Below are 26,678 nucleotides of genomic sequence, written 5' to 3'. Positions count from 1 at the left end.
ATTGCTCACACAGGCTCTGGTCGTGGCTCTGAGGATGGCAGTCACAGCACTGCACAGGGCTGAACGTTCCCCTTCCCACCCCATCAGGGATGCTGTGAGCACAGGACAGATGCAGGACGCACAGACAGGCTGGACACAGGCAGTTTCCCAAAAGTAGAACTTTTTATTGGGAAAACTAAAAACAAAGAGGGCCGGAAAGGAGCCAACAGCACTCAGTCAGCCCCCCAACCCTCCCCAGTATGGCTCCGGTAAAGAGCTGCTCCCAGTCAGAATCCTGCCATAGAATTTCATGAAATAAAAAATAAAGAAAGAAAATAGCGGAAGGTTATAGCAGGGCTGCCCCCCACCCAGGCAGGCAGAGGCCCCATCCCACCCTTGCGCGGCTGCAGATCGCGATGTCAGCCCCATAACCGGAGCGCATTGCTCAGTGGAAAGAGCTCTGCTTTGTCCCCTGCGCCGCTGCCATTCTTCAGGAGCATTTACATGCAAAAAGACCTTTGTTGGAGCGGGGCTGCGGTTCTTGTTCATTTCCTAGCGAAGAGGAGGCGAACCAGGAGCCCCGGGAGAAACAAAGGCTCTGCTTCCATAGAAAACCCTCACTAACAAAAGAGGAAGGGAGAAAAGTGTGCAGCAAGAAACTTTCCAGTTCAGAAGCATCTCTCCATTGCACTGCAGCTGCTCCTGCTGGGATCGCAGCTCCCAGGCCCAGGGGTCTCTCCCAGGCAGTGAGAGCTGTGATCTCTGGCAGTGCCCGGTATGTGGGTGCGACGTCTCGACATTTTTTTTTTTGATCAGCTTAACACAAATCAGCTTCTCTGCAGAAGTTTCAACCTCCAAGCAACAAAGGAAGGAGGAGCAGTGACTTTCACCACCTTCCATGGCAAATCTGTCGCTGAGAGGACAGGCAGCACAGGGCAGAGAAAACCTCTCAATCAGTGTCCGGTAGAAACGCTATTTATTCACCCCTTTTGGTTACAGTTTGGGCAGGAGGAAGTCGATATGGAGGAGGGTGCCATGCACTCTCAGCTGCTTTGGGTGCTCTCCACCTTAGGAGCTCTTGCAGTGTTTCAGCCCATGCGTTTGTCCTGTGCTCGGTTAAGCTGCTGCTGCCCGAGGTTTTACTTCGCAGTCTGATTAAAAAAAAAAACAACCCAACAACAAAACAAACAACAGAAAACCCCACAAAAACAAAACAAACTAAATAAATATTGTTCCAAAAGAAGCCAGAGGAGAGCAAGCCTTTGGTACAACAGCTGCGTTTCCCTCTGGCGTGACCCCTAAGCCCCAGAGCTGCCGTGCCCTGGCTGCGGGGTGGCACAGACTTTGCAGAGCCTGCTACGTGTGAGATCACGGAGCAAACAACAACAGAAACCCTTTGAGAACTCTGGTTCACTTGTCACAACCCCAGTGACTTTGCTTCGTGCTCCCTGGGTGAGGAGAGGAGACGGTCAGGGCATGGGAGAGTCCAAACAGAACAGGCTCACTCCAGGCCAGTGGTCTGCAGATCCTGCTAGGTTTGCTTCCTTGTGGTCGCAGTGACAGCACTGCTGTGCGCATAGAAGGACAGATTCATTCCATCTTGTAACACTCCACCCAGCTTCCAAGTGGTGAGCCAGGACCTGGAACACAGAGGCCACTGCAGCTGTCCTTTCCTATGAAATATTTATATATATATAGTATACATATTTAGACCAGCTCTGCCAAGTCTGTTCGTTCACTCAGGTGCACATCACCACGAGTCGTTTCCCACCATCTCATGATGTATAAAACAGGAGTTACGTGGCTGAGGGAAGGGAAGTTGTGTTCAACTTTTGCTCTCCCTTCCCCTTCCTAGAGAAGGGAACGGAGGGTTGGGGTCAGGTCCAGCACGGCCTATCGGTCCATCTCATCCAGCAGCGGTGTGGCGTCCCCGGCAATGGACATGGGTGTGCTCTCAATCATGGGGCTGGGAGACGGGCGAGGAGTCAACCTCTGCTTCTGTTTCCTTCGTTCAGCCTCCTTCTCCTGGAGCCACTGCTCGGCCATCTTCCCCCAGTCGATGGCAGCGTGACTGTTGGTCCTGTAATGACACAGGCAGGAGGTGAGATGTGTCACGGGAAGAAAAACTTGGGCAGCTCACCCTGCCCTCCCTCCCCACTGCCCCACGGGGGAGATCACACAAGCCCACCGTAACGCTACCATGAAAGCAACCGACACAGACATGCATGCAACTCTTCCACTCACTTTGGCTGCTGCCTTTGTCTGGAACTGGATGAGGGCTGCTGTGTCTGGGACTGTGTGGACTGGGGTGTGGTGTTGGCCTGGAGCTGGTACTGGGGAGTTGTGATCGGCTGGCTGGGGGTAGTGTAGGAGTAACTGGGGGTCATCAGAGGAGTGGCCACCGGTTGCTGTGCTGGAGTTGTGAAGACCTGCAGGGAGCAGATATTGTTAGGAGACAGAGGAAAACTGCCGAGCTGTGAGACAGATCTGGCACGCTCCCCACTGCTCTGCTTGCTGGTGCACGTCCTTGCTGCACTCTCCTAGGCCTGCTGGAGCCCCTCATCTGAGCAAGGAGAGGTTCGCAGTGATCACAGCCCAAGGAATGAGGGGCTGCAGGCAGAACGAGAAACCCCTTGCTAAGCACAGGACGTTTCTGGGTCCTGTTGTTCCCCCTAGAGTCTCCAGTCATAAACCAGCCAGCCTTCCTCACCGATTCCACCTAGGGTATGAGGGGAGACACTGAAACCAAGCAAAGGTGAGGACCAGAAGAGAGACAGGCCCAGGAGATACTTGGGAAAGCTTGCACAAACAACATATCTGAGTGAGCATGAAAAACAGACAGATTTGCCTTGATTTTCTGCCATAGTGGGCTGCAGAAAAGACAGCTCCCTCCCAGTCCCAACTGGCTGGCTCACTGTTTGCCCAACAGAGCACTTAGTCCCTTTGCCTCATGATGTTCACCTCCCTTCAGATTCTCTTAATACACTGGGTTATCCACAGTCCCTGTCTATCCCCTGCTCAACACTTCTGCCAAACTCCATGAAAGCCTCCCAGGGTGGTCCAAAAGAGGATCACTCCTCCATGCAAGCCTTGTCTTGCAGCACCTCTCTGTTAGATCTCTCTGCTGGCAGGGTGTGTTTCCTGTACCCAAGCACCTCAGTGCAGCTGGGTTTTGCCTCAGGGTCAGCTGGGGAGCTGGCAACGCGTGCTGGTGGAGGTAGGCACCAGCATGCATGAGCTGAAACTGTTCACCTTCATCTCACTCAATGCAAAGCCTGTGGGTGTTCAGTCAGGCTGAGGTGCTCGCCTGGCGGTGCAGCTCAGAGATTAGCACACTGAGCTGAAAAGCCCTGCAAACTCAGCACATAACTTCGCAGCTAATCTCTTCCTCTGGCAGCTCACGCTGTCGAAAGAGGGGCACAATCAGAAAGCTGTGCGCCCGCACCGCTGGATCCCTTCTCTCTACCCTGCCACATTCCTCAGGAGCCAGAGCAATCTGCTATTTGCCTCAACTCCTTTCAAAGGCTTAAAAAGTGCACCTACGTGGTACGCGCTGCTGCCACCTCCACTGCCTCCGTAGCCATACTGACTGGATGCCCACTGTGCAGGGGTGGCATTTGGGTTCTGCCCCTGCCCTGTCACAGCAGCAATGGCACTGAACATCTGGGAAGTCATGTTCTGCGGTAGAGCATTCACTGCACGGGTCAGGTCTGCAAGAAAGGCCGTTATGTTAGACTGAGAGAGACTTGAGAAGGACCTTGTGCCCCAATTCCAGCCAGAAAAGGCCCACACTGACCTGCCAGGTTGATGTTAGCTGGAGTAGCATTAATGGATGCTGGAGTCCTGGTCCGACTGCTACTGCTGGGAGTAATACCTGCACAAAACAAGACAAAACAGGTGGATTCATTTTCCCAAAAGAAAGCTGTTGGCTTATACTAAAGATTAAAAAAAAAAAAAAAGTAAAAACATCTGTCCTGGCAAGATCCTGCCTTACAGGGCATGGTGTGGGCAGGATTGTATGGTGGGGAAGGCTAAGGGAGAGGAAGAGGACAAATCCAGCCTTTGCTGCATGACCCACTTAGCTGAAAGATCAACTGTTAGGTGAGCTCTTAACAGGTCCATGGAAGACAAAAACCTGAGTATTGCTTTGAAACAACTGAGACACTCAGATTTTGGGGTGCTCACCTGGAACAGGGTCCTGGTAATGATCCTTAAACCATCGGAAGAGTCCATTCACTGTAGGGAAGACCTGGCCCCGGTAGCGGAATCCTTCTGGTGTCACTGTCACATACTCTATCCTGTGAGGAGCAGTGAATGCGAGAGAGTACAGGAGATCACAGGCTGCTTCAGAGCCATACCAGCTTCCAGCACCCTCAAACTAACAGGCCACAGTTAACAGGCATAGCCTACAAACTCAGTGATGGCTGGACTGAAAATGAACAGCCAGACCTAACCAAGATTCTCTCATAGCGCTCCAAAGAAGTGCTCCATGCCTTTCCTTGAAGGAAATCTGTCAGTCACTGCTTACACTCTACCCTAGTGACACGCCTTGCACAGAGCAGTACTGTTTGTGGCAGCCAGCTGGTTAGAAATGCAGGAGTCTCCTGGGTGAGACTGACTACTAGACGTGGATCCTCTGCTGTCAGGAGGACATACTCTGGATAAAGGGAGGCCTGGCTTACGAGGGATACTGACAGAACTAGAAGAAAAATCAGGGGTGTGGTACTGGCAGCAGTCCAGCTGCTGGGCTTATCTCTCCTTTACCTTGGTTTGCCTCGAGGCTGATAACCCAAGAGGAATTTGCCAGGTAGATCTTTACAGGCACTAATAAAGTAGGGAATAAACGTTGGCTTCTCTTTCTTGGTCTTTATCAGCAGCTCTTCCAGCTTCTAAATCGAGAGAGAGAAAGAGAAAAAACGAGATGCTCAAGGAGAGCCTACGTTTTTAGCAACACATAGGACCTGCAGCTGTCTCCCTCCATGCTGTTGTCAAGCCCATTTTCTCCCCAGCTCTAACAAGGGCCACCAACTGCACTGTTTCTGTGCAGGATTCTGAATGCCTATACCACAGTAAGGAGGACTTGCCCAGATATGTTACTAGCTCAGAACACAGATCTGCAGAAAAATGTTCCTCTGCCACAGTTCTGCCACCACTGGAAGGTGTCTCTCAGAGAGTAATAGAAGGGAAAGAGCTAGAGAGGAACAGAACTCAACTCCTTCTGTCTTTCTGAGAAGATACACAAATGCCACCAGGTCACAGAAAGCCAATACCCTCCTTCCAGTAATATTTGCTGGCAGGGCTGTGGCACAGTGTTGTATCACACCACACTCCCACTGCAGGAACCCACCCTGACTCCACTGCTCCCAGACAGAGACAGAGCCCCCTGAGACCTACAGCTGGAAAGTGGCTGTCAATCTCATGGTGACAAGAAGATCAGATCTCAGTCCAGCAGCAGCTCACGTTAGACTAGTGTTTAAAATCTTGCCCTCAGGCAAAGAAACTTCTATCATGCTTCTCAATCTTCCACACAGGCTGGGACAGGCTCACCTTCTTGTCTCCACCGTTGCAATCCTGGTAGTATTTGTGATTCAACAGGTCTCTGGCAAAAGAAGCCATTGGCTGGACATAGCGAGCAACAATTTCATCCAAGTCTTCAAACTCCTTTGAAAAAACACATTTAAGGAGGTATTTAGGGTGTGTGAGGAGGAACCCTGATTGTAGTACAGAGCTATCAGTAAAATATTTTGCTCAGCAAGGCTGGATACTTTGAGTGTAAAGGGCTGAGAATTGTCTAAGAAAAAGAGTAACTTCCAGCAGTAGCCTGAAAGCAGCTGCAAGGACAGGAAGTCGTGCCAACCTGACCCTGACAAACAGGTCCTTTTCCACCAGGTCCTCCCCAAGTGAGTTCTGCAGGGCTCTCACCTCTGTGTTAATCCAAAGCGTAGAGCCCAGACTGAAGGCATTCTCCTTGCCCTCTTCTCGAACATCCACGTGCTGGTAAATCCCATCGTTCACCTTCCAGGTGACAGTGAGGTGGTTCTCCCCTTTGCTGCTTGGCCGAATAATCACATCCCCTTGGTCCATGGTCTCCATCATCTTCTCAGCTTGCTTGAAGCTGATGTTGTGGAATGATGGGTGAGCAATTACTCTCTTGATGTACGCTGGGGGACAAAGAGGAGTGTTTAGGCTTCAAAGAGGATTTGCTTTATTGCAAGTATACATCTTATTGTGCTTCTTCTCCTGAAGCACTCTGGGAAGGCTGGTGTCACAGGGGTGAAAAAAAATGACAAACTCACTTGTCCGCTGCTGCTTTCTCTTCATGTCTTCCTCCTGTTTGTGATCTGCTGCCTCAGTATCAAAGTCATAGTAGGTGTCTTTAGGCAGCTTCCACTCATTGTTTTTATCCATCAGGTCTGAGGTCCTGCAGGTCAGATCTGCACTGAACTTCTCGATGTCGATCTTCATAATCCTGCAGTGAACAGTCATTCCCACCTACAGGAGAGATGCAGGTGCAGTGGATCAGCAGGTGTGGCTGATTTGCCAGGCACTACAGAGCAGTCTATGCAGGTAAGAGTTACTTCACATACTTCAGACTGATACCACTTCTAAAAGCGACTGCTCCATATAAGTAAAAATGACCCTGTTATGACTTGAACTGAAAAAGAGATTTAAGGAATGGTTTGCTGGCAGCTCTCCAGCATGCTTACTATCTGTGCTCTATACACACTGAAAATTGCTACACTTGCTATTTTAGTTATATTTAACAATGGAACAGCAGGTCTGGTTCACAATGCACAAGAAAGCAGTTAAGTTTGTTCAGAAACAGACTGGAAGACACCCAAATGACTTCCCTACTTAAATAGGAAAATCCTACCACAAAAACGGCAATGTTTCAGTCCAGTTAACCGTGCTGAAATTAACAACAGCTCTTTAAAGAGCTGCTGAGAGATTTCTGCTTACAGCATTATCCATCACCTGTATAGACTGTCAGGGGATCCCAGGAGACAGAAAAGATTTTAAAATTGAGGTTTAACACGTGATGAAAATATGAGATTCTGCTTCTTTCAGAACTCCAGACCCTGTCCTGAACAAGGTTAGTACCTCTAATGACCTTGACAAATTAACTGCAGAAGAAAAAGCTAGAAGAGTGGGAAGCAGAGCCTTGCATACCTAACAGCAGTTCTGTGAACTCTTTAAAAAGCCAGGAACAAAGGACAGCTCTGCATTAGAATGCCTTCTGGTCTCCCAAACCCAGACTTTAGCCAGACTGCAATAAATCCTCATGCAGTACAACATGTTAACTGATTAACATGATTCCCACCAGCTGCCAAGAGAGATTTGCACTGTGGACACTAATCAGAACCTGAACATGCCGCTGATTTAAAATCCTTCAATGAAAATAAGGTTTGAAAATCCATTTAGGGAACAGTATTATTAACCAAACTCTGAATCACTGCTGTTGGCTCCATGCTCTTCCAGTTCTTGCTGGACATGTGAAAATCCACCCTTTCCATACCTTCACCCTTTCTTCAGGCCGTTTGACCACCTTATCACTTAGAAATTTTGTTGGGATGAAGCCAGCAACACCATTATCCAGACGTGTCTTCACTCCAATGGCCTGACCTGGGCAGGAACCACTGTCAAAGTGATTCCAAACCTGGAGCAAGGCAAACATAAAAATCATTCAGCATGAAAACAAAATGAAGCAGGCAGCTCACACTTGAACAAGTCTAAAAGCTGGGTCAGCAAAGTGGTGCACCCAGCACAGATGGGCATGAGACTTCAAAATGAAAGCTGCCCAGTAACACAGTCTTCCTACTTCAATTCTGCTCAGCTTATAGGGCTTTGCAACTGGGAAGGACAGAACATTTTTAGACCCTTAACAAAAGCCTGCAGCTAGGGCTGGTTTCTAATTAACACAGTAGGACTTTAAAGTTACCAATTACCAAAGCTGGAATTTAGCAGTGTGTAGAAGAGATCTAAAGTACAGCTGCAATAAGCAGCTGGGAGTCCAGAAAAGTTCTTAAAATTGAGAGAGAGGCAGAACAGACTTCTGCTCTCTCTGTCACAGGCAGCTTTATGTATTTGCAAAGAAGCAGTCAGCTTATCACCAAGACCATTTCACTGCTCGTCAAGTTCACCAAAATTCACAGTGTAGCCCTAAAGAATCTGTCAAATCCACATTGAAACAATCAGTCAAAACCGGAACACTTTACATTTGTAATCAAAGGTCATGCTCAGGTTGAGGGCCTACAGCATTGCAGATGCAATTTTGGCTCTGATATCTTGTTTTCCAAGAGCCTTTGCCAACTGCATCCCTATCAAATGTTCAAGTCTGGTAACAGACTGCCAACAAAGCGCAGCACGAGAAGCAATCCCACCTCACTGAGCTCTGGGAAGTTATCCTGCTGACAGAAAGGACACTGCCAGAGACCAGTTTCGTCGTTCCGTATTGCCTGGTCATAGCTTTCTCCTTGTGGCCGCCTGTGTGCTATCCCAGTCACGTTGCAGATGATCATTTTGCCTGCAATGTGATGGGAGAGGAAAAGGAGAGAATGAAGAACTGAAAGTCAACTGCAGAGCCAGATACCTGTCTTGATCTAAGGCAGACATACATGAAGGTGTTAAGATACTTCCCAGGTACTTGAAAAGCTGCTTCATACACGAGTAACATTAGCATTATCCCAATGTCACCCTCAACAACCACCTCTTGTTCCACCTCTACATATCTGAAGTAAACTTAGGATGACAGTAATCATCAGAGCCCTCTCTCTCTCTCTCTCTCTCTCAGGGAACAGGGACATACCAATATAAAAAGTCTCTGGAGTTTCTTTGGTCAGCATATTGAAGACCTCTTCTGTATTTGGAGAACGGTATGGGGTCCTTAGGTCCTTGTACCTGCAGCTTAGTTCAGCTCGAATGTCATATAAAGTTATATGCTTGTCACCATAGCCCTGTGTAGTATTCAAAGGTTAAAAAGCCATGACTTGCAAGAAGGACGTGAATAGGGAATCCACTATAAATTATGAAAAAGTTCAATGAACTTATCAAACACCAAAATAAAATTTAAAAAAAAAAAGGTTTAACAGACTGATTACCATCTGCCCCCTCCCCCTGTCCCAAGTACTCTCCCTGTTAGCATCGACTACATAGCATTGTCAGACACAAAATACTTGTTAAGGCTATTTATACATTTTACAACAGTAGCAGCTAAGTGCTCAGCTCCTAAAATGGACAGAGGTCACTCATTACAAAACCTAAGAAACTGAGGTGGACAACACAGCTGCCCCTCTGTTTCTCAGCACCAGGAGCCACCTAGTGTACCTGTCTCTCCAGTTCTTCAGCAAAGGCATCGAGATCCAGGTCCTTCAGTCGTTCAGGGTTTTCTAAGATCTCCTCTAGAGCTCCTGCAGGATTTGCGTCCTCAGCAGACTCATCATATTCTAAAGCATCTACTGCCATTTTTCTTGCCCACTCATAGGTTTCGGGATGGACCCTGGAACCATCTAGGACTTCAATGTAGGAATCAGTACTGAAATAAAACCAAAGCCACGTTCAGATAAGGACTCCACAGGTTCCACAGCCAACTCCTTCAGCTCAATAACAAATCATGCTATTGACCATCACTGCTGGCTCTGCGGGTGCTCCACCATCACTGACCCCAAAGGAAACTGCTATTTTAGACAGGACACAGTTAATTCTTCATTACTAAATCAGCAGGATCTAAAGCAATATAGGACAAATTCCAATCTGCAGCTTTTGCACTGCAGAGCTTGTTGGACTTTCCAGATGTTCTACCACTGTTCTCCAAACACACACACCTCTTGTTCAGTTACCAGTAACACCATGCTCTACTAACTTACCAGCTTCCTCTTAAACTGGTGAGAAAGTTGCTGATTTATACCTCAGCTTTGAAACCACTGTTAGGACTAGTCAGAAACCAAAAGTACACATGGGTTTCCAGTGCACATGCATGACGACTATGGAAAGTTAAGGAACAACAACTGTTTTTAGTTCAGCTCCTCTTGACCACAAAAGGGTCTTTCACACCATAGCAAGCTATATAATTAAAGTTTAAGGCTCACATTGCTGGACAGGTTTAGCTGCCCTTAGGAATCAGATTAACCACTAGCAATACTTGAACTTGGCCAGTGATCAGAGAGGCCACACAGAAACTCCTGGAAACATGGACTCCACACTCCAAGACTGTTACAGTCTGTCACTCTCTGATAACTCCACGCTCTGTTGTTAGGCACTGAATGCAACCCAATACCCACCTATCGCCCAGCGACGCCGTGTCTATTTTGATGAAGCCTGCACAGTTGATAAACACCTTGGGTCCCATGTGACACATCGTAACCAGCTGGGTCCTGTTCTCCAGCCGTGTGTTGTTTTGTTTTAAGATCTGGAACAAGAAGGAACAGCGTAAAACTTCTGATTCAAACCCAAGGGGTTCCCAGGAAAAGCAGAGGACTTGCACTGTACAGTACAGCATTCAAACCATCTGACATAGCCAATGCCTATCACAAATCATTAACTACTGCACCCTGCCTGTCTCAGTGTCGTATGAAAGGATGACTCCACATGGAACAGCTCCAGCTCTCAGGAAAAGTGCTGGCTTTTTGCCTTCTGTTTTCTACAGTAGGAAGGCATCCGGATGCTCTAACAGTGTGTCAGTTCCTATGAGCTCAGGAGCTGACTAGTACCGAGAGATCTGCTGAGTTGCGTGGGTCTGTGAAGGATGTAAGTCTGTGCACAGCTTCAGGGTTAGGAGCAGTGAGATAACACACATGAAAACATGTTGACAGAGCTGTCAGCTGCATCTGGCACAAACAACCCTGACTCAGCTTGTAACAGCACTGCCATCAGGCCAACCTGCACGCTATTAGGGATGCACTGTTTATGTAGGCAGTGAAAGAAGCTTCCTTACCTTTAGCAGATGAGTGCCTTTGCGTGGTCCCAGGCCACACACATACTGCAGCAAAGCCTGGCTGTGAGGGTGAGCAATTGCCCGATTGACATCCACTCCCACCTCGTTCACACGGTTTATGAATTCACAGTAGAGGGCGTTCAGCAGATCCTCCTTCACCACATGCTCCTGACAGAAGGGAGAGGTGTTAGCCTCACAAGGGGATGTGTGCAATGCTCTGCCATAAGCAAGCTGGACCAAATGCAGCAGAACGGCTCTCTAGTGCTGTACTGCACCTCAGAGTTACTCCCTGAGAAGAAACTAAAGGCAGGGGGCAGATGAGCTAAAGAAGGCAGGGAAAAAAAAAAAAAAAAAAAAAAAAAAGGTGCTGTGTAGCCTGAACATGGCCCAGAACAGACAGAACTTGCACCAGTTCAACTTGGAATTCTTTTCTTTGATAGCAAACAAGCCCAGGCTTTTTGAACCACTTTGTTTTGCAGAGATGGAACCCTCCTATCTAGATCCCATAAGGGAAATTTACCTGTAGAGGATGGAGTTTCAGGCAAAGAATATCCTCATCAGAGCTGCAGACCTGGGCAAACTCTACAAGAGGGTCCTGAATGCGACGAGCGAGGGAAACTGCTTGACGTAACAAAGGTGGGTAATCCCGGAACTCATTCTGCAAGAGGCCAGAAAATCACATTTTGTGGTATGCCAAGCTAAGACACATCAGACTGGAAAAGGGAGGCATTTATTGCTCAATGCAGAGAGCTGAGATCAAAGGCCCCCCAAGAAGCCTGCTTTAAATAAGAACAAAATGAGCCCATCTACCCAGCTGAAAAAGATTCATGGCAGACTACACCAACATCTACTTTGTGCATCTGCTGATGTGGATTTCTTTGGAGAAGCCTAAACAAGATATTTTGCTTTGACTTAAGGATCAGCATGTCACTTTCTAAATGGATCACACAAGGCACAAGTATGAAACAAAGCTGGGTCAGTATAATAAACAGAAGCTGAGACAGTCCAAATGAGCCAAAGGCTAGGGAGTGGCTAAAACAACAGAAGGTTCACCTCAGATTTCTTGCTGTTCATGTAGAGGATGGCCAGCTCATTATCTACCAGCTCTACTCCAATAGAGGACAGCTGCTGCCCCTGATCCAGTTCATGAACAATCCTCTTTACATCCTCCATCAGCATCTGAGCATCCCTAGGGAGAAATGACCAAAGATATTGAAGGGAAAACACAAAGCTGGGTCCTCAAACCACTTAAGGAGATAACACCAATGGTTTACAACACATCACTAACAAAATAGATTCCTTAAAGCAAAAACAATGAAATCACAGGTCAACTAGAAATAGAACAGCAGAAAGCAAGTTTCTTAGCACAGGTCAGGTCAGTTTGGAGAGAAAGTCATCCACAGTGAGGATAGATCTTTCATCACCACAATGTTATAGCCACTACGCTTCTCTGCTGGAAATAGCGTTAACAAGCCTAGCTGTTGGCAGACAGCTCTTTGCTTCCAGAAGAAAGTAGGTAATTTTCTGGTTTACTTAAAGCTGCGTTCCATGTTAGCTTTCCACCTGAGGCAAGAGAGACCCAGTATGCTAAGAATCTGGTAAGGATGCCCAATGCTATTTACTACCCGCTCAAAACCCGGGGAGAGGCACCATCAGTTCTTCCCTCCTTCCACTAACTGTCCAAGCAGTGAAATGCAGAGAAGAATAAGGAAAACACTGCAGAAAGACTTGAAAGTGGAAAGAACACAACCATCTGTTATCTGACCTGTTCTCGCCTGCAATTGTGACCACGTGAGGCTTCTTGTTCAAAAGGAATTTTTTCAAGGTTTCAATATCCTGTGCCTAGAAAGAAAAGCAAGACAGGTCAGGTTAGAAAAGCTAGAGGGTTTCTGTACTGAATCAGCTACCAGTTTTTGCTTCCTATTTCACAGAGAAAGTCTTCCGACTCTGCTACCCTGAACTGGAATCTAGTTGGAAGCAACCTCTCCTCTCCAGAATAACTGCAGTGTGGAAAAAAGGCAAAATTCTTGCACGTAAGAGTGACAAGGCCTATATTGACTTCAGACTGACTATTCCTCTCCAGCCCACAGTACATCACTCGGTACCAAGAGCAACCTGTGGGCGCTGGACTCAAGATAATAGCTGTGTTGGGTCTCACCTTCTTTTCCCTCTCTTCCTCACGCCAGGCATTCCTTCTCTTCGTGAAATGTGGCAGTCGGAGGAAGTCCGTAACCTCACCCTCTCCATTAACGAGGGCACAGAACACAGGGTGGTCCCTGAAACACAGAGATCATTCACACATGGAGGACTGCTAAAGCTGAACATATAGCTTGAGCCAATTCCATTCCTCTTACCTGGCTGAGGAAAATGCAATGCCTAGCACCCGAATTCCTTTTCCTTGGTTTTCATCCATGAAATCATCATCTTCCTCCACTTGTTGATCAGGACGGTATGAAGCTACTTTCAGCCAGTTGTATAGCTTGCGGCTGCAAGCCTAGTAAGAAGGGAGGAAAGAGAGGAGTAAGAAAATCCAGTGCAGGAGTTTTGGCACAGCCCTACTCCAGAGTGAAGGTCAGGGACTGCTCAAGGCAGAACGACAGCATACTCTGTCAGAATCACGACTAGGTCTCTAGAATCACAAAGTCCATCTTTTCTCCTTCTGAAGCATCTGCTTTTCTCTTGAATGTTACAAGAGAACCTGACTCAGATTGCTCACTGTCCCCTCCTCTTTCCCAAGTGCCTTTACATGGCCTACCAGCAGTTGTCTTCAGCATGCTGCAGGACTGTTAGCATCTATAAACTTAGCTCTGTCTCACATGCATCTGTACCCCCTCTCACCTTGAGGACATACTCCTTGGCCTCCACTAACAGCTTGTTCTTCAGCTCTTTAGCCATCTGCACGTAGAGGAACTGGTTGAGGGATCGCTCAATGGCCATGGTACGCTGCCGATTCCATTCCTGCACCTGGTGGCTGAACTCATCCCGATAATAGAACTGTTTGATTTCCTCAAAGTATGTCTGGTCACTACCATAACTGAAAAAAAAAATAAAAACAAAAAACTGAGAGAAGGAGAAACAGATAATCATGACATCCAGGAACACTTTGGGTTACAGAAGAGCTCCAACAGCACACCAGGACTGGTTGAATTAGCTCTGCCAAGACATGACCACTGAGAACTCACCCCTCCACTCCTTTCATGTCTATGCTGATGTCTATAGTCAGCAGTGCTTCCTCCTCTGCCAGGCTCATTTTCAGGAACTGGTCATCTCGCAGCTCCTTCACAGGCTTGTTCTTCAAGTATTTAAAGGAATAGGCATAGTGGGCTTCATCAATATCCTGGGATAGAGAAAAGACTATCAGCATGCATACAGGCATCCACAAAGACAGACCCTACTCTACACTGTAGTAGACAATGTTTTTTATTCAATACTCCCTCACTCCTATCTATGCCTGCCAGTTTTCATTTCCTCCCCCAGCAGGACACGGTGGAATTCATTCCCAGTCCCCCCAGAAAAACAAAGACTGTTCTAACAGCTAAGGCAGCATCTCAACAGCAAGAATCAGGTCTGATGAAATGCTGAGACTGAAAATGCAGCTTGCTGCTGAGCTTGCCTCTGCAACAGCCCCGCTCACATGCTGCTTTAAGATTCACTCCGAGCTGCCATTGACATGGAAAAAGTTTTCAGACGCAAAACAAGTACATTATATAGATCCCCCCCCAAGCTGACTCAGAGTCAGAGCTCCTTTCCTTACCTTCTTCCCCTTTTTGGTTGGTGAAATGTTGATTTTAGCTCTTTCTTGGAAAGTCTGTCTCAGGACCTGCCTGACCAAAGGCTCCCTGGCTATCTGCAATGCTACCATGTACCGTGCTCCTTCCAGAACAGCTTCTGGGCTTGGGAATTGACTAAAAGCAAAAAAACAAGGCAACAGAGAGTCTTGGGATGTGAGAACACAACCAGATCCCTTCCCCTGCCACATCTACAGGACCTCGGTGAGGATCCCCACACACTGACCTACACACATAGTCCTTGGCCAGCTCCAGGGGCTCTGCAGGGAACTGCTCTGTCTCGTGACGCTGGTAACTGTCTCGGAGATTCTCCCCAAACTGCTCAGGTGTCAGACCAAACTTTTTAGCCAGGCCATCTAGGGGAAAAGAATTAAAAAATAAAATCACGCAAATGATGAGAGGGGTATTGTAGCTTACGTGGAGCTCAACTCTTACAGGTAAGCCACACAACCTAGAAGTGCAGGCTAGGCCACAGCACACACACTGCAAGCTCAGCGTGACAGAGCAGAGCTCTTACCCAGCCCAGCTGTTTGACAGATGGTGTACATATCCCGACGGGAAGCCTGCTTCAGCTCAGGCCCTTTCTGTTCATCATCCTCTGCATCCTCCCCTTCACCTATGGGAAGCACATGTTTAGCAAGGCATCCAGTCACCTGCAGTATTATCAGCAGCACATTAAAGGGGACAAACACAAATTACATTGTGCAACACTGTCCCTAAACCACATGAGAACACGAAAGCTCATAGCAGCCTTAAAATTACCCTGGTCGTGAAGGAGGATACTCAGTTCCTTGGAAAAATAACATCCTGCATGACAAATTCTAAACATTTTTAGAGATGCCTGGAAGACCTGGGACTAACTTAAGAAAGAAGAGAGCAGCAGATCTGTGCACACACCTACGCTTCTCAACAAACTTTCTTACTACTATTTTGAACCAGGATTTTGAACCAGCCCAGGTCTATAAGACTTATCAAGCTTGAATACAAACCTTCCTCCTCTTCACCATCTTCTCGGATACGCTTCTGCTTCTTTCGAGCAGCCTTTGCAGCATTCTGCATCTTGGGGATGTCTCGCCCATAGTACAGCAGGAAGTGATTATACACATCTTTCAGCTCATCCATGGACTGCACGTCCTTCAGCCTAGAATGTGCAAAGCATGTTACATCCTGCTTTCAGCTGAGCTGTGTTTAGAGTGCTCAAGGAACCTGCTCTGGTACAGGTCAGGCAAATGGAACACTTGGGTCCTCTTGTGAAAGAGTTTTAAACATTTCTTATTACTGGTTTTGTAGTGAGTTTAAAGTTAATAATCTGCTCTCTGGCCTGCAGTACAATATACACCTTAAGTTATGTTGGAATGAACACAAAAAAAGTCATGACATCATACCTCTCCATGTCAGTAGTATCAAGAGCCCTTATTCCATCAGCCAAAGGCTTGTCTGGGTCAGCAGAGATCTGTTCATACTGGTAGGCCTGCATCTTCTCAAACAGACGTGTCAGGTTTTGCTTGCGGATCTTTAGCTGGGTCCACTAACACAAAAACAGAAATTTCCACTGAAATGCAATGTAGCTGTGTGCTACATCTGCGTTCTCTCTTCCCAGTGAGGAGCTCCTGAAGAGGCACTCTCAGGATCCCAGATTGCCATATAACAATAATTATCAACATCTTCACCCACAGACATGCTCAGATGTGATAAATCTGTGGCAGGTTTTATCTCACAGATCATGTTAACAGAAAAGAAAGATTTGAATCTACCTAATAGTAGAAAAGGAATGGGTACTCCTTACACTATACAAAGTCACTATACAAAAGTATCAGTCTAGGTGGGAAGATATAGTAAATACCAATGGGATAATAAGCACTGAAAACACTCCTCACCTTCTCATCCCACTGCCAGACGCTCCAGAGGTCGTTGATGTGCAGCTCTGGTTCCACATACTCCTTTCTGTAGAAGGCGATGAATGGGACCTAGGTCAGAAATGAGACTCATCAACACCAAGTGAAAGGAGACTTTCCTCCAGAGATTGCTCCTGTTCATTTAGGAGAACAAACTGATGGGGCAGCAGTGTGGGAGACGTGCTGAGTCACGACACCGCTCCTCAGACTGTTCCAACAGTTCCAATAAATAATACATCACATACCCCAAAGAGATTCTGTGAGACCAAGCAACACCTCTCATATAAAGATAAACATCTTGATAGGTGATAAACATCTTATAGAACAAATAAGGCTCAAGAGACTCTGGAATTTCTCCACCTAATTTATCAGATTGACCACAGCAACAGCAGCCTCATCAAACAGATGTTAAACCTTTGCTGTCACAGCTCACATGAGATGAGCCACACTTTCCAGGGAAGCACCATTTTTCCATAGGTGAGGCAATCAGGTAGGCCATCACAGACTCATATCCTTTATTACACTGAATACCTCCAGCAGTCCCTTTACCAATCTGTACAATGAGACTGCATTTCAAAACCGAAGCTGAGTTACAAAGTACCTCAAAATGTTGATTTCTCATGAAATTCAGGGCTTCTTTAATCTTCTGGATGGTGCTGGGTCCCTTGCGGCTGAAGCTGCTGCTGGCTTGTCCACGATCAAGGTAATCAGAACTTTCCTAAAAGGATAAACAAGACATTAAGTTGATTGTACTCCTGAGCACCCCCACTAAAAGAACAGGCTAAAGGTGGGAAACGGTGACCCTTTTATTAGCAGGGGATGTAGGCTTAGCTTCATGCTGCAATTTCAGACCACAGAAAAGCCTGATTGGCTTAAAGAAGTAGTAGCATCTGGCTAATGTAACTAATGGCTGAAAGCAGATCGCAGCTAATATTAATTTATCCCTAAGTACACAGTGGCTCAAAGATCTATCTTGCTTGACAATAATTCTTGCAACCTCTCTGTTCTGTTTTTTTTGTCCTGTTCTATGGATGTGAAAATGAAAATGTGTGTGACCCATAAAAAAAACAAACAAAATTACATTGGGCACCACATTTTTTTGAGTAGATTCTTACAACAATGTCTCCAGGTTGGAAATCTGCAGCACCTTCAAGTCACCAGTTCTCTTAGGACAGAAGTCCCAGGCATAATCCTTTACCTGCAAGGAAATGGTGGGTGTTGCAAATGCATTCCTGTAAATCCAGTCAGCTTCTTCCTCCAGCTCATCATCTTCAGCACTTTTTACAGGGATGGATCTCAACTGTGAAAAGACAACAGGAATAACAGCACATAAAACAGCTCCAAATCCTCTCTGAGCATCTAGACCCAACTACTTCTCTTTTGATGACAAAATGTCTGAACAGAAGACATTACACACAGCACTCTCTTTCACTGTATACACTGGCATGGAATAAACGTCCTTTCAAAAGCCAGCAGCCTCAACATCACCTTTCACAAAGGTGAGTAGCAGGTCTCTGTGCACAGAGGTACCAACGTTTTTTAAAAGGAGGTCAAAGTGCACTGACTCTTTGGGGAAATCTGAATATGGGGTGAAATTATGACAAAAATGTGATACCAGAATGATTCCTACCAGCACAAAAAGACTTTGCTCTTACAAGAGTGTAAATCCCAATCACTTGAATTAAAGCAGGTTGTAGAAACACCTTGCATGGAACAGTTGCATTGACTGGCATAGCTGTAGGCCAGAAAACCCCAGAAAGCCTTCACTGGTGCTGCAGTTTCACTCTTGCTAGGCAAAGGTACAACTCATGGGATTGCTAACAGCTTCCAGCACAAAGGGTATCTCAGAAGAGATGCACCACTTCCAGCAGTGCAACACTGGCACCCAGTGGACAAAGAGAAACTAAGACCAGTGCTAAAACCCTTTGGATTTACAGAGTCACAACAGTTCAGCTTCATTGTTACATTTGACCACTGAGTTTCAGTTACATTTAAGGGGTGGGATCAAAGATGCTGAAATCCATCCAGAAGCCAGGTGAGAAAGTCAGCCTGCAGGCCCCAGGCCTGCTGTACTTGTTGCGAGCTGAAATGCTTTGTCTGCACACTGAAACCCTTCTCCCTCACCTGGAATCTCTCAGGCATGTCTGTCATTCGGATCTCATTGTCCTGATCTGTTAGGTGACTGCTCTCCAGCTCACTGGGCTCATACATCTCAAATATGCTACGCCGACTGACACGTTTCTTGGCAGTCTTTTTGGGTCGCACACGGGTCTCTCCTTCAGCTTCTTCATCCTCGTATTCATATTCCTCCTCCATCTCCTCGTCATACTCATTGTACTTCTCAAACTCATCGTAGTCAAAGTCCACACCAAAGATTTCCTGGGCTTCCTGCAAAGCACTGGAATGCAAAAACTATTCTTCAGCCCCATTATGCAGTTCAAAAAATATTTTGTTCTGGCCAAAATACCCATGGTCTAAGTTTTATTTTTGCACCTACATTAAAAACTGTGGATAGGTACACAACTGTTTGAGCTTTAAATGCAAATATTTCTCTTAAGGGACTACTATTGATATTCTTATTAAAAAAAAAACAAACAATCCAGGAAGAAGGCAGACATTTACAAAGCCACAGACTTATAGCCCCATCTTTACATTTAACAGATTCTTCTAGGGAACAAGACCAGCAATTTCCAACCACAAGCAGAATCACACTAAAGTTGCAAAAAAATCAAGTAATCTGAGCACTGGTTTCGAGGCTGCAGGCCAATTTACAATCAATACTTACGCATCAGTGTATCCGGGGAGCTTCTTTCTCCATTTTGGCTTCTTCAGAGGTTGTCCATCATCATCCACAATGAAGTCATCGATGTCTGGACACAGAGAATCATTTTAGCAGTCAGGACACTCACACCTTAAGCCAGTAAATGACAAACTTCAGCTCTGCCAGTGCAGTTGGTGCAATTGCACCACAGGCTTAGGTGGCTGCTGGCCTGCACAGCTACCCACAGCATCTCCTGCATCAACCTCAGATATTCCAGAAGCCTGAACCACAATAACCAGCTAGGACTAACTTTTGAAAACAGGAAAAGCCATCTGGCAGCTATCAGTGCTCAGTGCACAGAAAATGCAGTAAAAAAAAGTCCTGCTGCATTAAATGCTAGACAAAGAATTTTTGCACCTCTTTCAGCACAGTATCAGCAAAGATGATGGGCTAATGCTCAAGAGCAGAACTAGGGCAGGTGTGCAATGTGCTACCAGGTGCTAAACAGAACCTCCACTAACATCTTTTGAAGCATTTTACCTTTGAAGGAAGTTTAAACACTAAACACCACAGTGTATGCAATATGCTTCTGTTCATCTAAAGTGTTCTGTCCTAACTAAATCTGCTAACTTCAAATTCTAAAGATTGTACTAATCAGACCAACAAAAGCTGGACCACTCTAGAGCTAGATTTTGGTTAACTACAGCTCAGGGAAAACCTTACTTTGTTCCTTTTTATCCTATGACAAGCTTTGGACCATCCATACTCACCTGATTCATCTTCTTCCTCCTCCTCTTCCTCCTCTGGTGGTGCAACAGGAGCTTCAACAGCCTCCCCTCCCTCCTCGCCTTCACCATCCTGAAAGATTTCTTCAGCAATGGCTTCCTTCTCATGTTCTTCCTTACCATAGTCCTCCTCTTCGTCATCCTCATCATCAGACATTTTCCGCACACGCCTGAATTTTTGCTGCAAACAAAAAAGCTTGTTAGTGCACTAAGTCCTGGCACAGACACACAAGCTTTCTGTTCTCTTCTGGGTTAGAAGTGTGCAAGGAGGGACAAAGAAGCACTCAGTTCCAAGAGAGCCATACTGCTCATTTGGCACAGCATGCCACACAACATGGCTGCCTGCTGAAAACGATGCAGGAAGTGTAGTGCATACTCTAGGTGCCAGGGAGAGATTGTGCTTCTTTCAAGCACTCAGCTCTTCCTTTCCAAGGGGCCAGGAGAAGGCAGGAGGTTCTGCACCAGGTAGGAGCCAAGCATCTCTGCTAAGATGCATCACGCCATTAGCAAGGAAACACAACTCACCCTTTTGACTTTAACACCCAAGTTCTCTTCAATGAGGTCAAAATCATCGTCCTCCAGGCGGTCATCAAAAGCTAACAGGGGAAAGCAGTAACAAGTTAAATTCTCCCTTTACTCACGTCAGAATGGACAAATCAGTGAGAGGGTACTGCTTACCCAGGCTACGCAGACCCCAGTGGCAGAGAGAGACTTACACTGTAGCCTGCTATAAACAATCACCCCCAAACTTACTGCGCTTTCTCTTTTTATGGCCAACATCATCCTCAGAGTCCCCAGAGTCGCTGGCTTCTTCCTCCTCTTCCTCTTCCTCATCATCATCATCGTTAATGAATCCTTTCAGGTTCCCTTGCTCATCCTGATCATCAAGATTCTCCTCCTCCTCTTCCTCATCTGGGGTGGAGAGCAACAAGCACTCAACATTTATGCAGTGTTTATCTGACGAGTCACCTTTTCAGCTCTATACAAACATCTTCCTTCACGCAGAGAGTCTTAACTAAACACTTTTACTGACACAGAACCCAGTCAGCTGCTCATGCCAAAGCCCCGTTGCTTGTCTTGTCTCATGCTCTCTCTGCAGATGGAACAGGTGGAGTGCTCACACCAGAAGAATTCCTATTCTTTTACTGTTTACTATCAGACTGTGTGCCTGAAAGTCCTGTGGGGGTGAAGAATTCTATTTTCCATTACCAAATATAAAACCCATCTAAGAATTCTGAGGAAAGGAAGCACTTAAACAGCTGAGAATATTGACTACAGATGGTCACACTATTACTGCATAGTTATTGCTCCATCTGCAGTGACACGATGCAAAATAGAGCAGTGAAGCACACAGACAGTTCAGCAAAGCCAGAGCAGACAGATATACTCACCGTCCTCATCTTCTTCTACAAATTTCTTGGTTACTCTGGGAACAACCTCTCCATCCTGGTTGTACTCTTCCTCTGACTCCTCTGCTTCACTTTCTACAAAGTCAGACATGGCTGCAGTGTCTCACGCAGGAACTGGGGAGAGAGAACACATCCATCACATCAGCTGAGGGATGGGAACACAAGCACTTCCCCCTGCTGGGTTTTGGAAAGAAGACAGCTAAAGCAAAAGGTTTCAAACTATCTGTCCAGGCTTTGAATTACCCAGAGCCCCCCTCGCCTGCACATCCCTGTCACCACAGATTAGGCAAGCGAAGGCAGCAGCCAGGGGCTGCCGGCGCCTGTCAGGCTGTGTCTCAGTGAGCAGAACACGACTGTCACGACAGCACTCGCTGCACAGCTGAGCTCCAGCTGAAACAGCACACAGAGCCAAAGCCCTTCATCCCATCCATACCCCCACGCCTGGCCAGGACAGCAGCCCTACGCCGTCCCCAATGCAGCGCTGTGTCAGAGATCCACACATCTGGTGCACAAACACAGCAACTTCAAAAAACCCAGGGATTTGCTTCTCAGATCAATTAAAAAAAAAAAATAAAATAGGCAGATCTTGGAGAATCTTTTAAGTCTTAAAACATGAATGGCTCCAGAGGAATGCATTGGCCCTATCTCACTAAAGGAAGCCCACAACAAAGACAAGGGAAAGACCTCAGTTGCAAGCAGATAGCAGCTCATATTCCTTGGCTCAGGGCTCCGTGGCTGTGGCCAACACCTATTTATGCTGTTCCAGACAGGGAGAAGCCGCAGCAAGCCAAGGCTGCTGCTCTGCACCAGACAGGACATCACCACCCTGGCACAGCACGCAGGTACAGCGTGATCCCCGCCCTCAGAAGGGCACTGCAGATGTCACACACTCCAGCATCCCCCTTCATAACGCTTCAGAAGGCAGTGCATCAATCACTGAAGGCAGTACTGATCCCAGGTAAATGTTTTCTGCATTTCAAAGCAAATGCCACTGATGAACCGTGTAACTGCGTGCACTGGAGAACAGGAGTTGCTTTGTTTGCCAGCTTCAGTACGAGCATTATGTCAGTTCCACACTTCCTCACCTATTCTTCTGTATCCACCAGGGTGTATGAACATAAACATCACTGCAGACCAAGCTGCTGTTTCTACAGTGTTTCCACTTGTACAGCAAGGAAAAAAAACCTTCATCACAGTGCTACGTGCAATTTGATTACTCTCTGCTAGCAAAACATTTCACTTGCAGTTCCAACTTTCCTCCTCGGTGCTTGTTCTACCATTTCCTGGTAATTTCAGTTCACGTCAAATGAAATTTGTTTGGACGCAGGGAACAGCTATGACTTTGGAAGCCCATCTCACGTAATGATCCAGCTGAGCAGGTTCCACACAAGCCAGCCACCCACGACACCGGGAGCTTTCAGCTCCGCTGAATTCCACCCCAGGACAGGGGAGATGTCATTTAGCACAGCAAATGGAAGTGAGGGCAGCTATTACCATGGAGATGCTGAACCAGATACGTGCTAACGATGCCTCTTCCACCCTCCCTTTGAGACAGGCATTCATCTGAAATAACACAGAAGACAGGCAGAGACCTCTTCCCACATGGGTGAAGGTGAAGATACGGACTTCAGACCAGTGCTGCTGTTCAGAGGGCTGTTTGTCTGGCTCTGGGGACCCATCCTCACTGAGGATTTCCAGGCTATCCTGGCTGTATCAGGCACTGGATCCATCCTCAGAGCATCCCAGCAGCATCCCTGTTCCTGTAACAACCCCAGGAGAGAGTGGGAGATTGCTGCAGCATGGGAGCAAATGCTAAATTACACAAGAACGCTAAAAACGCAGGGAAACAGCACCCAGACCTGCATGTTTACCTGTGCAAGAGCAGACTTCTGTGGATGACTAGCTTTACCCCAGAATACCTCACAGCCAACAGATACTGTCCAAGATGGACCAGGGTCAATGGCAACACAGTGATGGCAGCAGGAGCAGACACAGAGGTGTCCTGAGCAGTGCTGGGCCTGCGTGCTTACCTGACCTCTGCTTCAGAGCAGGGGATCCTGCACTTTGCTCAGCTCAAGGGTACAATGGCAAATTTCCAGAGTCTATAAGCTGCTTTTAACTGGAGTGACACAGTGCAGATAGCTCTCTGCTGTCAATACAGTGACCAGAGATCAGATCAGCAGGGCCAGGCACTGCAGGTACCGCTCTGCTTTGCTAAGGGAACGATGGAGCTGAGCATGCTGCAAACCAGATGTTCAAGCACCTGCAATGCCTTGGCCACACATCCAGCTATCTGCTGGCTGCTCAGGACTGCAATCAGAAGACTGCAGTGCTGGAGGCAGGCACAGTTCTGTACACAATACATAAGCATTAAGTTTAGAAACGGAAACACACAGCGAGAAGCTGCAAAATATCAGAATAGATGACAGAGTGCTCCTGTGCCTTGCCGTGGCAGCACTGAGCCAAGGCAGGGACAGGACTGGCATCAGGAATGGCCCACACGGCTCACAGCCGTGGCAGATGTAGGATGAGGGCAATAGGAAGCATCTCAGTGGTACTTGTATGTAAGACATGTTTATTATTCAGCAGACCCAGCTGGACCCTGTTTGTGGACCCAGGAGCAGTCTCAGGATATCAGTGTCAAGGCAGAAAACAAGAAAAACTCGCTAACCTAGGCTCAGGCCACAACTGCACGCACATTTCACAACACAAGCAACAATCCTGACTGCTCCCCATCCTTCATGGAAGCGACTACATCGAGCTCCCAAGCCACACCAATACTATTTCAGGATGGTTTTTTGGACAGGGATCGTTTTAAACTCTGCCATTTCATGGTTCAACTCACAGCTCACCTAGGATCTTTTTGCTAAACACCTTTGCCAAAGTCACCACTGAACAGTTTTGTCCTGCTCTCATGTCTGCACTTCAAAGACAAAATGGGTGGACTGGAGAGGATTCAGAAAGCTCTCTGAGAATATGAAAGCTTGAAAACTGGACTCAAAATTAAAATGTAGTGCCTAAAGAAGCCCAATCCATTCATTTTGTCATTGAGATGCTCGTGAAATTAATCCTAGTACTGCAAAAGTACTCCACAGAGTAGGAGACTGCAACAATCTCCTCATTAGGAAAAACCCAAACCAATTGCAAAGGTGACAAACACTGAATACCTGAATATTAAATAAGAATGCCATATTTGAGCCCAAAAGTGTGGATTTAACATCAATCACTGAGCGATGACCTCCAGTCTGTGTCTCACTGCAAAATGCAGATGATTGTATCACCATCTTTAATTTGAAACATATAAAGCCCATGAGAGCATCCCTGTGGAGCACTAAGGCACTCACTACAACCAAGCACTCTCACAGGCTCCTCATCAGCTGCAGGCTTCTCCTAAGAGCCACTCCTTGTTGCAAGCACAGACTTCTGCAGAGCCTACTGGTACCAGTAACATGTAACGTAATTAGGTTTCACAGCTGTTTTATAAACTATTGACGTCAGAAGCTAAACCAGATGTTCACCCCTCTCAGTGGTAGGTGTGCAGTGGAGCAAAACGAGGCATTGCAGTGCGGCGTTTGGCGACTGGAGATCAGCAATGCTGTGACAGAGGAAGGTCGGGCGAGGCACTGCAGCTAAGGCAGTTCCAGTACCAGCTTTGTGAGTCTTATTACTCCCTGCCAGTCCTACCTCCCTGGTGCCATTGTGCTGCAGAACATCCTGTGACAATGTGTGTCACGGTCTAATGGTACGTTGTGTGAAAAAGCACTTCCGCCTGTTTATTTTAGACCTGCTGCGTCATAATTTCCTCTAAGAAATAGAAAACTGAGGTACCCTGCTTGCTTTCTCTGACCTCTCCATGACTTCACACACTTGTCTCGCATTTCCTATCTGCATGTGTCCCCCTGGGGTGAGGAAACAGGGCTGAGCTCCCCCCTGCATGATGGGTGAACCAGAGATGCCTGCAGCACCCAGTACGCAAGTTGCCAATGCAGTAGCATGACAAAGTTTCCAGCTTTGCTCTCTGCACCTTTTAAGCAATTCCAAAACATCCATTTTAGACCCTGGTGTGGTACTGAAGAGCTGTCTGAGGAGAAACCACTGCTGAGACATTCCCAGCTCCTTCTTCAGCAGTGAGAACTGATGCACAGTCAATCGCTGCAGTATTTGGAGCCTTCATTAAACCCACTGCCACCATGTGAGCACTCAGCAGCACCCGGGCTCTCTCTGCATCCTCCCACAACCGTGTTTATCCACCCTAAATAATTCAGCATCAAAATTCAGCGCTTCCTTTCTCCTTCTTCATAACACCACATCCAGAAAGAGGAACAGATGACTGTGAATCTCCACAATAACCACTCCCCACTGGCAGCACCACGCTCCCCTAACCCTTCACGTGTCACTTTTTATTAACCCCACGGAGGGCTGCTGCCCCACAGCCTTTTTTTTGGGGAGGAGGGGGGAGGGGAAACAGGGCTGTGTCAGACGTTGATAACCAAACAGAGCATTCCATCAGCACAGGACCTGCTCCCGAAGGCCTGGAGCGACCAAGAACCGAAGAAAAGCACAATAAACCTGTAAGAAATTGAGATCCTCCCCCCCCCAAGCGGCAAGGCAGCACGGCGACGCTCTCTCCACCCCCCTCCCGCAATCTCCACGTTTAAACACAGCCCCACGAGAAGGCCCTGCCACACCTCGCCGCCCCCGTGGGTCGGTGAGGGTCCTCCCCACTCCACAGCCAGCCCACAGCCACGGCCAGCCCTCAGCCGGAGCCCCGCAGCGCCGGGGCGGCTCTGCCTTCACCTCACAACCGAGGACGAGGCGTGGAGGCCCGACCGCACCCCCACCCGCTGCTCCCCCCGCCCCACGGCGGCCTCCCAGCCGCAGGCAGGCCCCGGAGGAGGCTTCGGAGCCCGGCAACCTGCTGGCCGGACCCCCCCCGGCCGCTCCCGGCTCCCTCCTGCCGTTCAACCCGGCGCGGCCTTACCCGAGGCGCTGAGGGAAAATGGAGGCCTCGGCGGCGGCGGTGGAAGCGAACGAGGAGGGTGGGGGGAGGAGAAGGCGGGGGGGGCGGAGCAGACGAGCTGCGATCTCCGGGCGGGCAGAGCGGCGCCACTTCCGCTTCCGGTGGCGGCGG

At 47.5% G+C, this 26,678-nt stretch overlaps 1 protein-coding gene across 2 annotated transcripts; it reads right to left on the bottom strand.

Annotated features, from left to right (window-relative positions):
* Positions 1 to 143: 143 nt before the first annotated feature.
* SUPT6H (SPT6 homolog, histone chaperone and transcription elongation factor) lies at positions 144 to 26,678 on the bottom strand. 2 transcript variants are annotated; one of them, XM_085241134.1, is made up of 37 exons: positions 26,529 to 26,678; positions 21,530 to 21,661; positions 20,892 to 21,050; positions 20,664 to 20,734; positions 20,124 to 20,319; positions 19,378 to 19,462; positions 18,717 to 18,990; positions 17,791 to 17,892; positions 17,194 to 17,310; positions 16,575 to 16,664; positions 16,083 to 16,225; positions 15,687 to 15,838; positions 15,215 to 15,313; positions 14,924 to 15,053; positions 14,664 to 14,814; positions 14,092 to 14,246; positions 13,748 to 13,943; positions 13,264 to 13,403; positions 13,068 to 13,185; positions 12,675 to 12,751; positions 11,963 to 12,098; positions 11,430 to 11,567; positions 10,910 to 11,077; positions 10,257 to 10,384; positions 9,304 to 9,511; positions 8,786 to 8,933; positions 8,361 to 8,503; positions 7,496 to 7,636; positions 6,276 to 6,471; positions 5,902 to 6,140; positions 5,527 to 5,640; positions 4,744 to 4,868; positions 4,165 to 4,277; positions 3,776 to 3,853; positions 3,523 to 3,689; positions 2,224 to 2,408; positions 144 to 2,059 (listed from the first exon to the last, which is right to left on the bottom strand). In XM_085241134.1, exons 2-37 carry the CDS (start codon positions 21,636 to 21,638, stop codon positions 1,873 to 1,875), a joined length of 5,178 nt encoding a protein of 1,725 aa, XP_085097260.1. In that variant the 5' UTR covers positions 21,639 to 21,661; positions 26,529 to 26,678; the 3' UTR covers positions 144 to 1,872. The 2 variants fall into 2 exon arrangements, with proteins under 2 accessions (XP_085097260.1, XP_085097261.1); XM_085241135.1 differs by lacking the exon at positions 26,529 to 26,678 and adding an exon at positions 23,140 to 23,160.

This window comes from Meleagris gallopavo, chromosome 21, assembly GCF_905368555.1.
Source record: "Meleagris gallopavo chromosome 21, MGAL_WU_HG_1.1, whole genome shotgun sequence".
NCBI lineage: Eukaryota > Metazoa > Chordata > Aves > Galliformes > Phasianidae > Meleagris > Meleagris gallopavo.
This window is presented reverse-complemented; position numbering and strand designations above follow the sequence as displayed.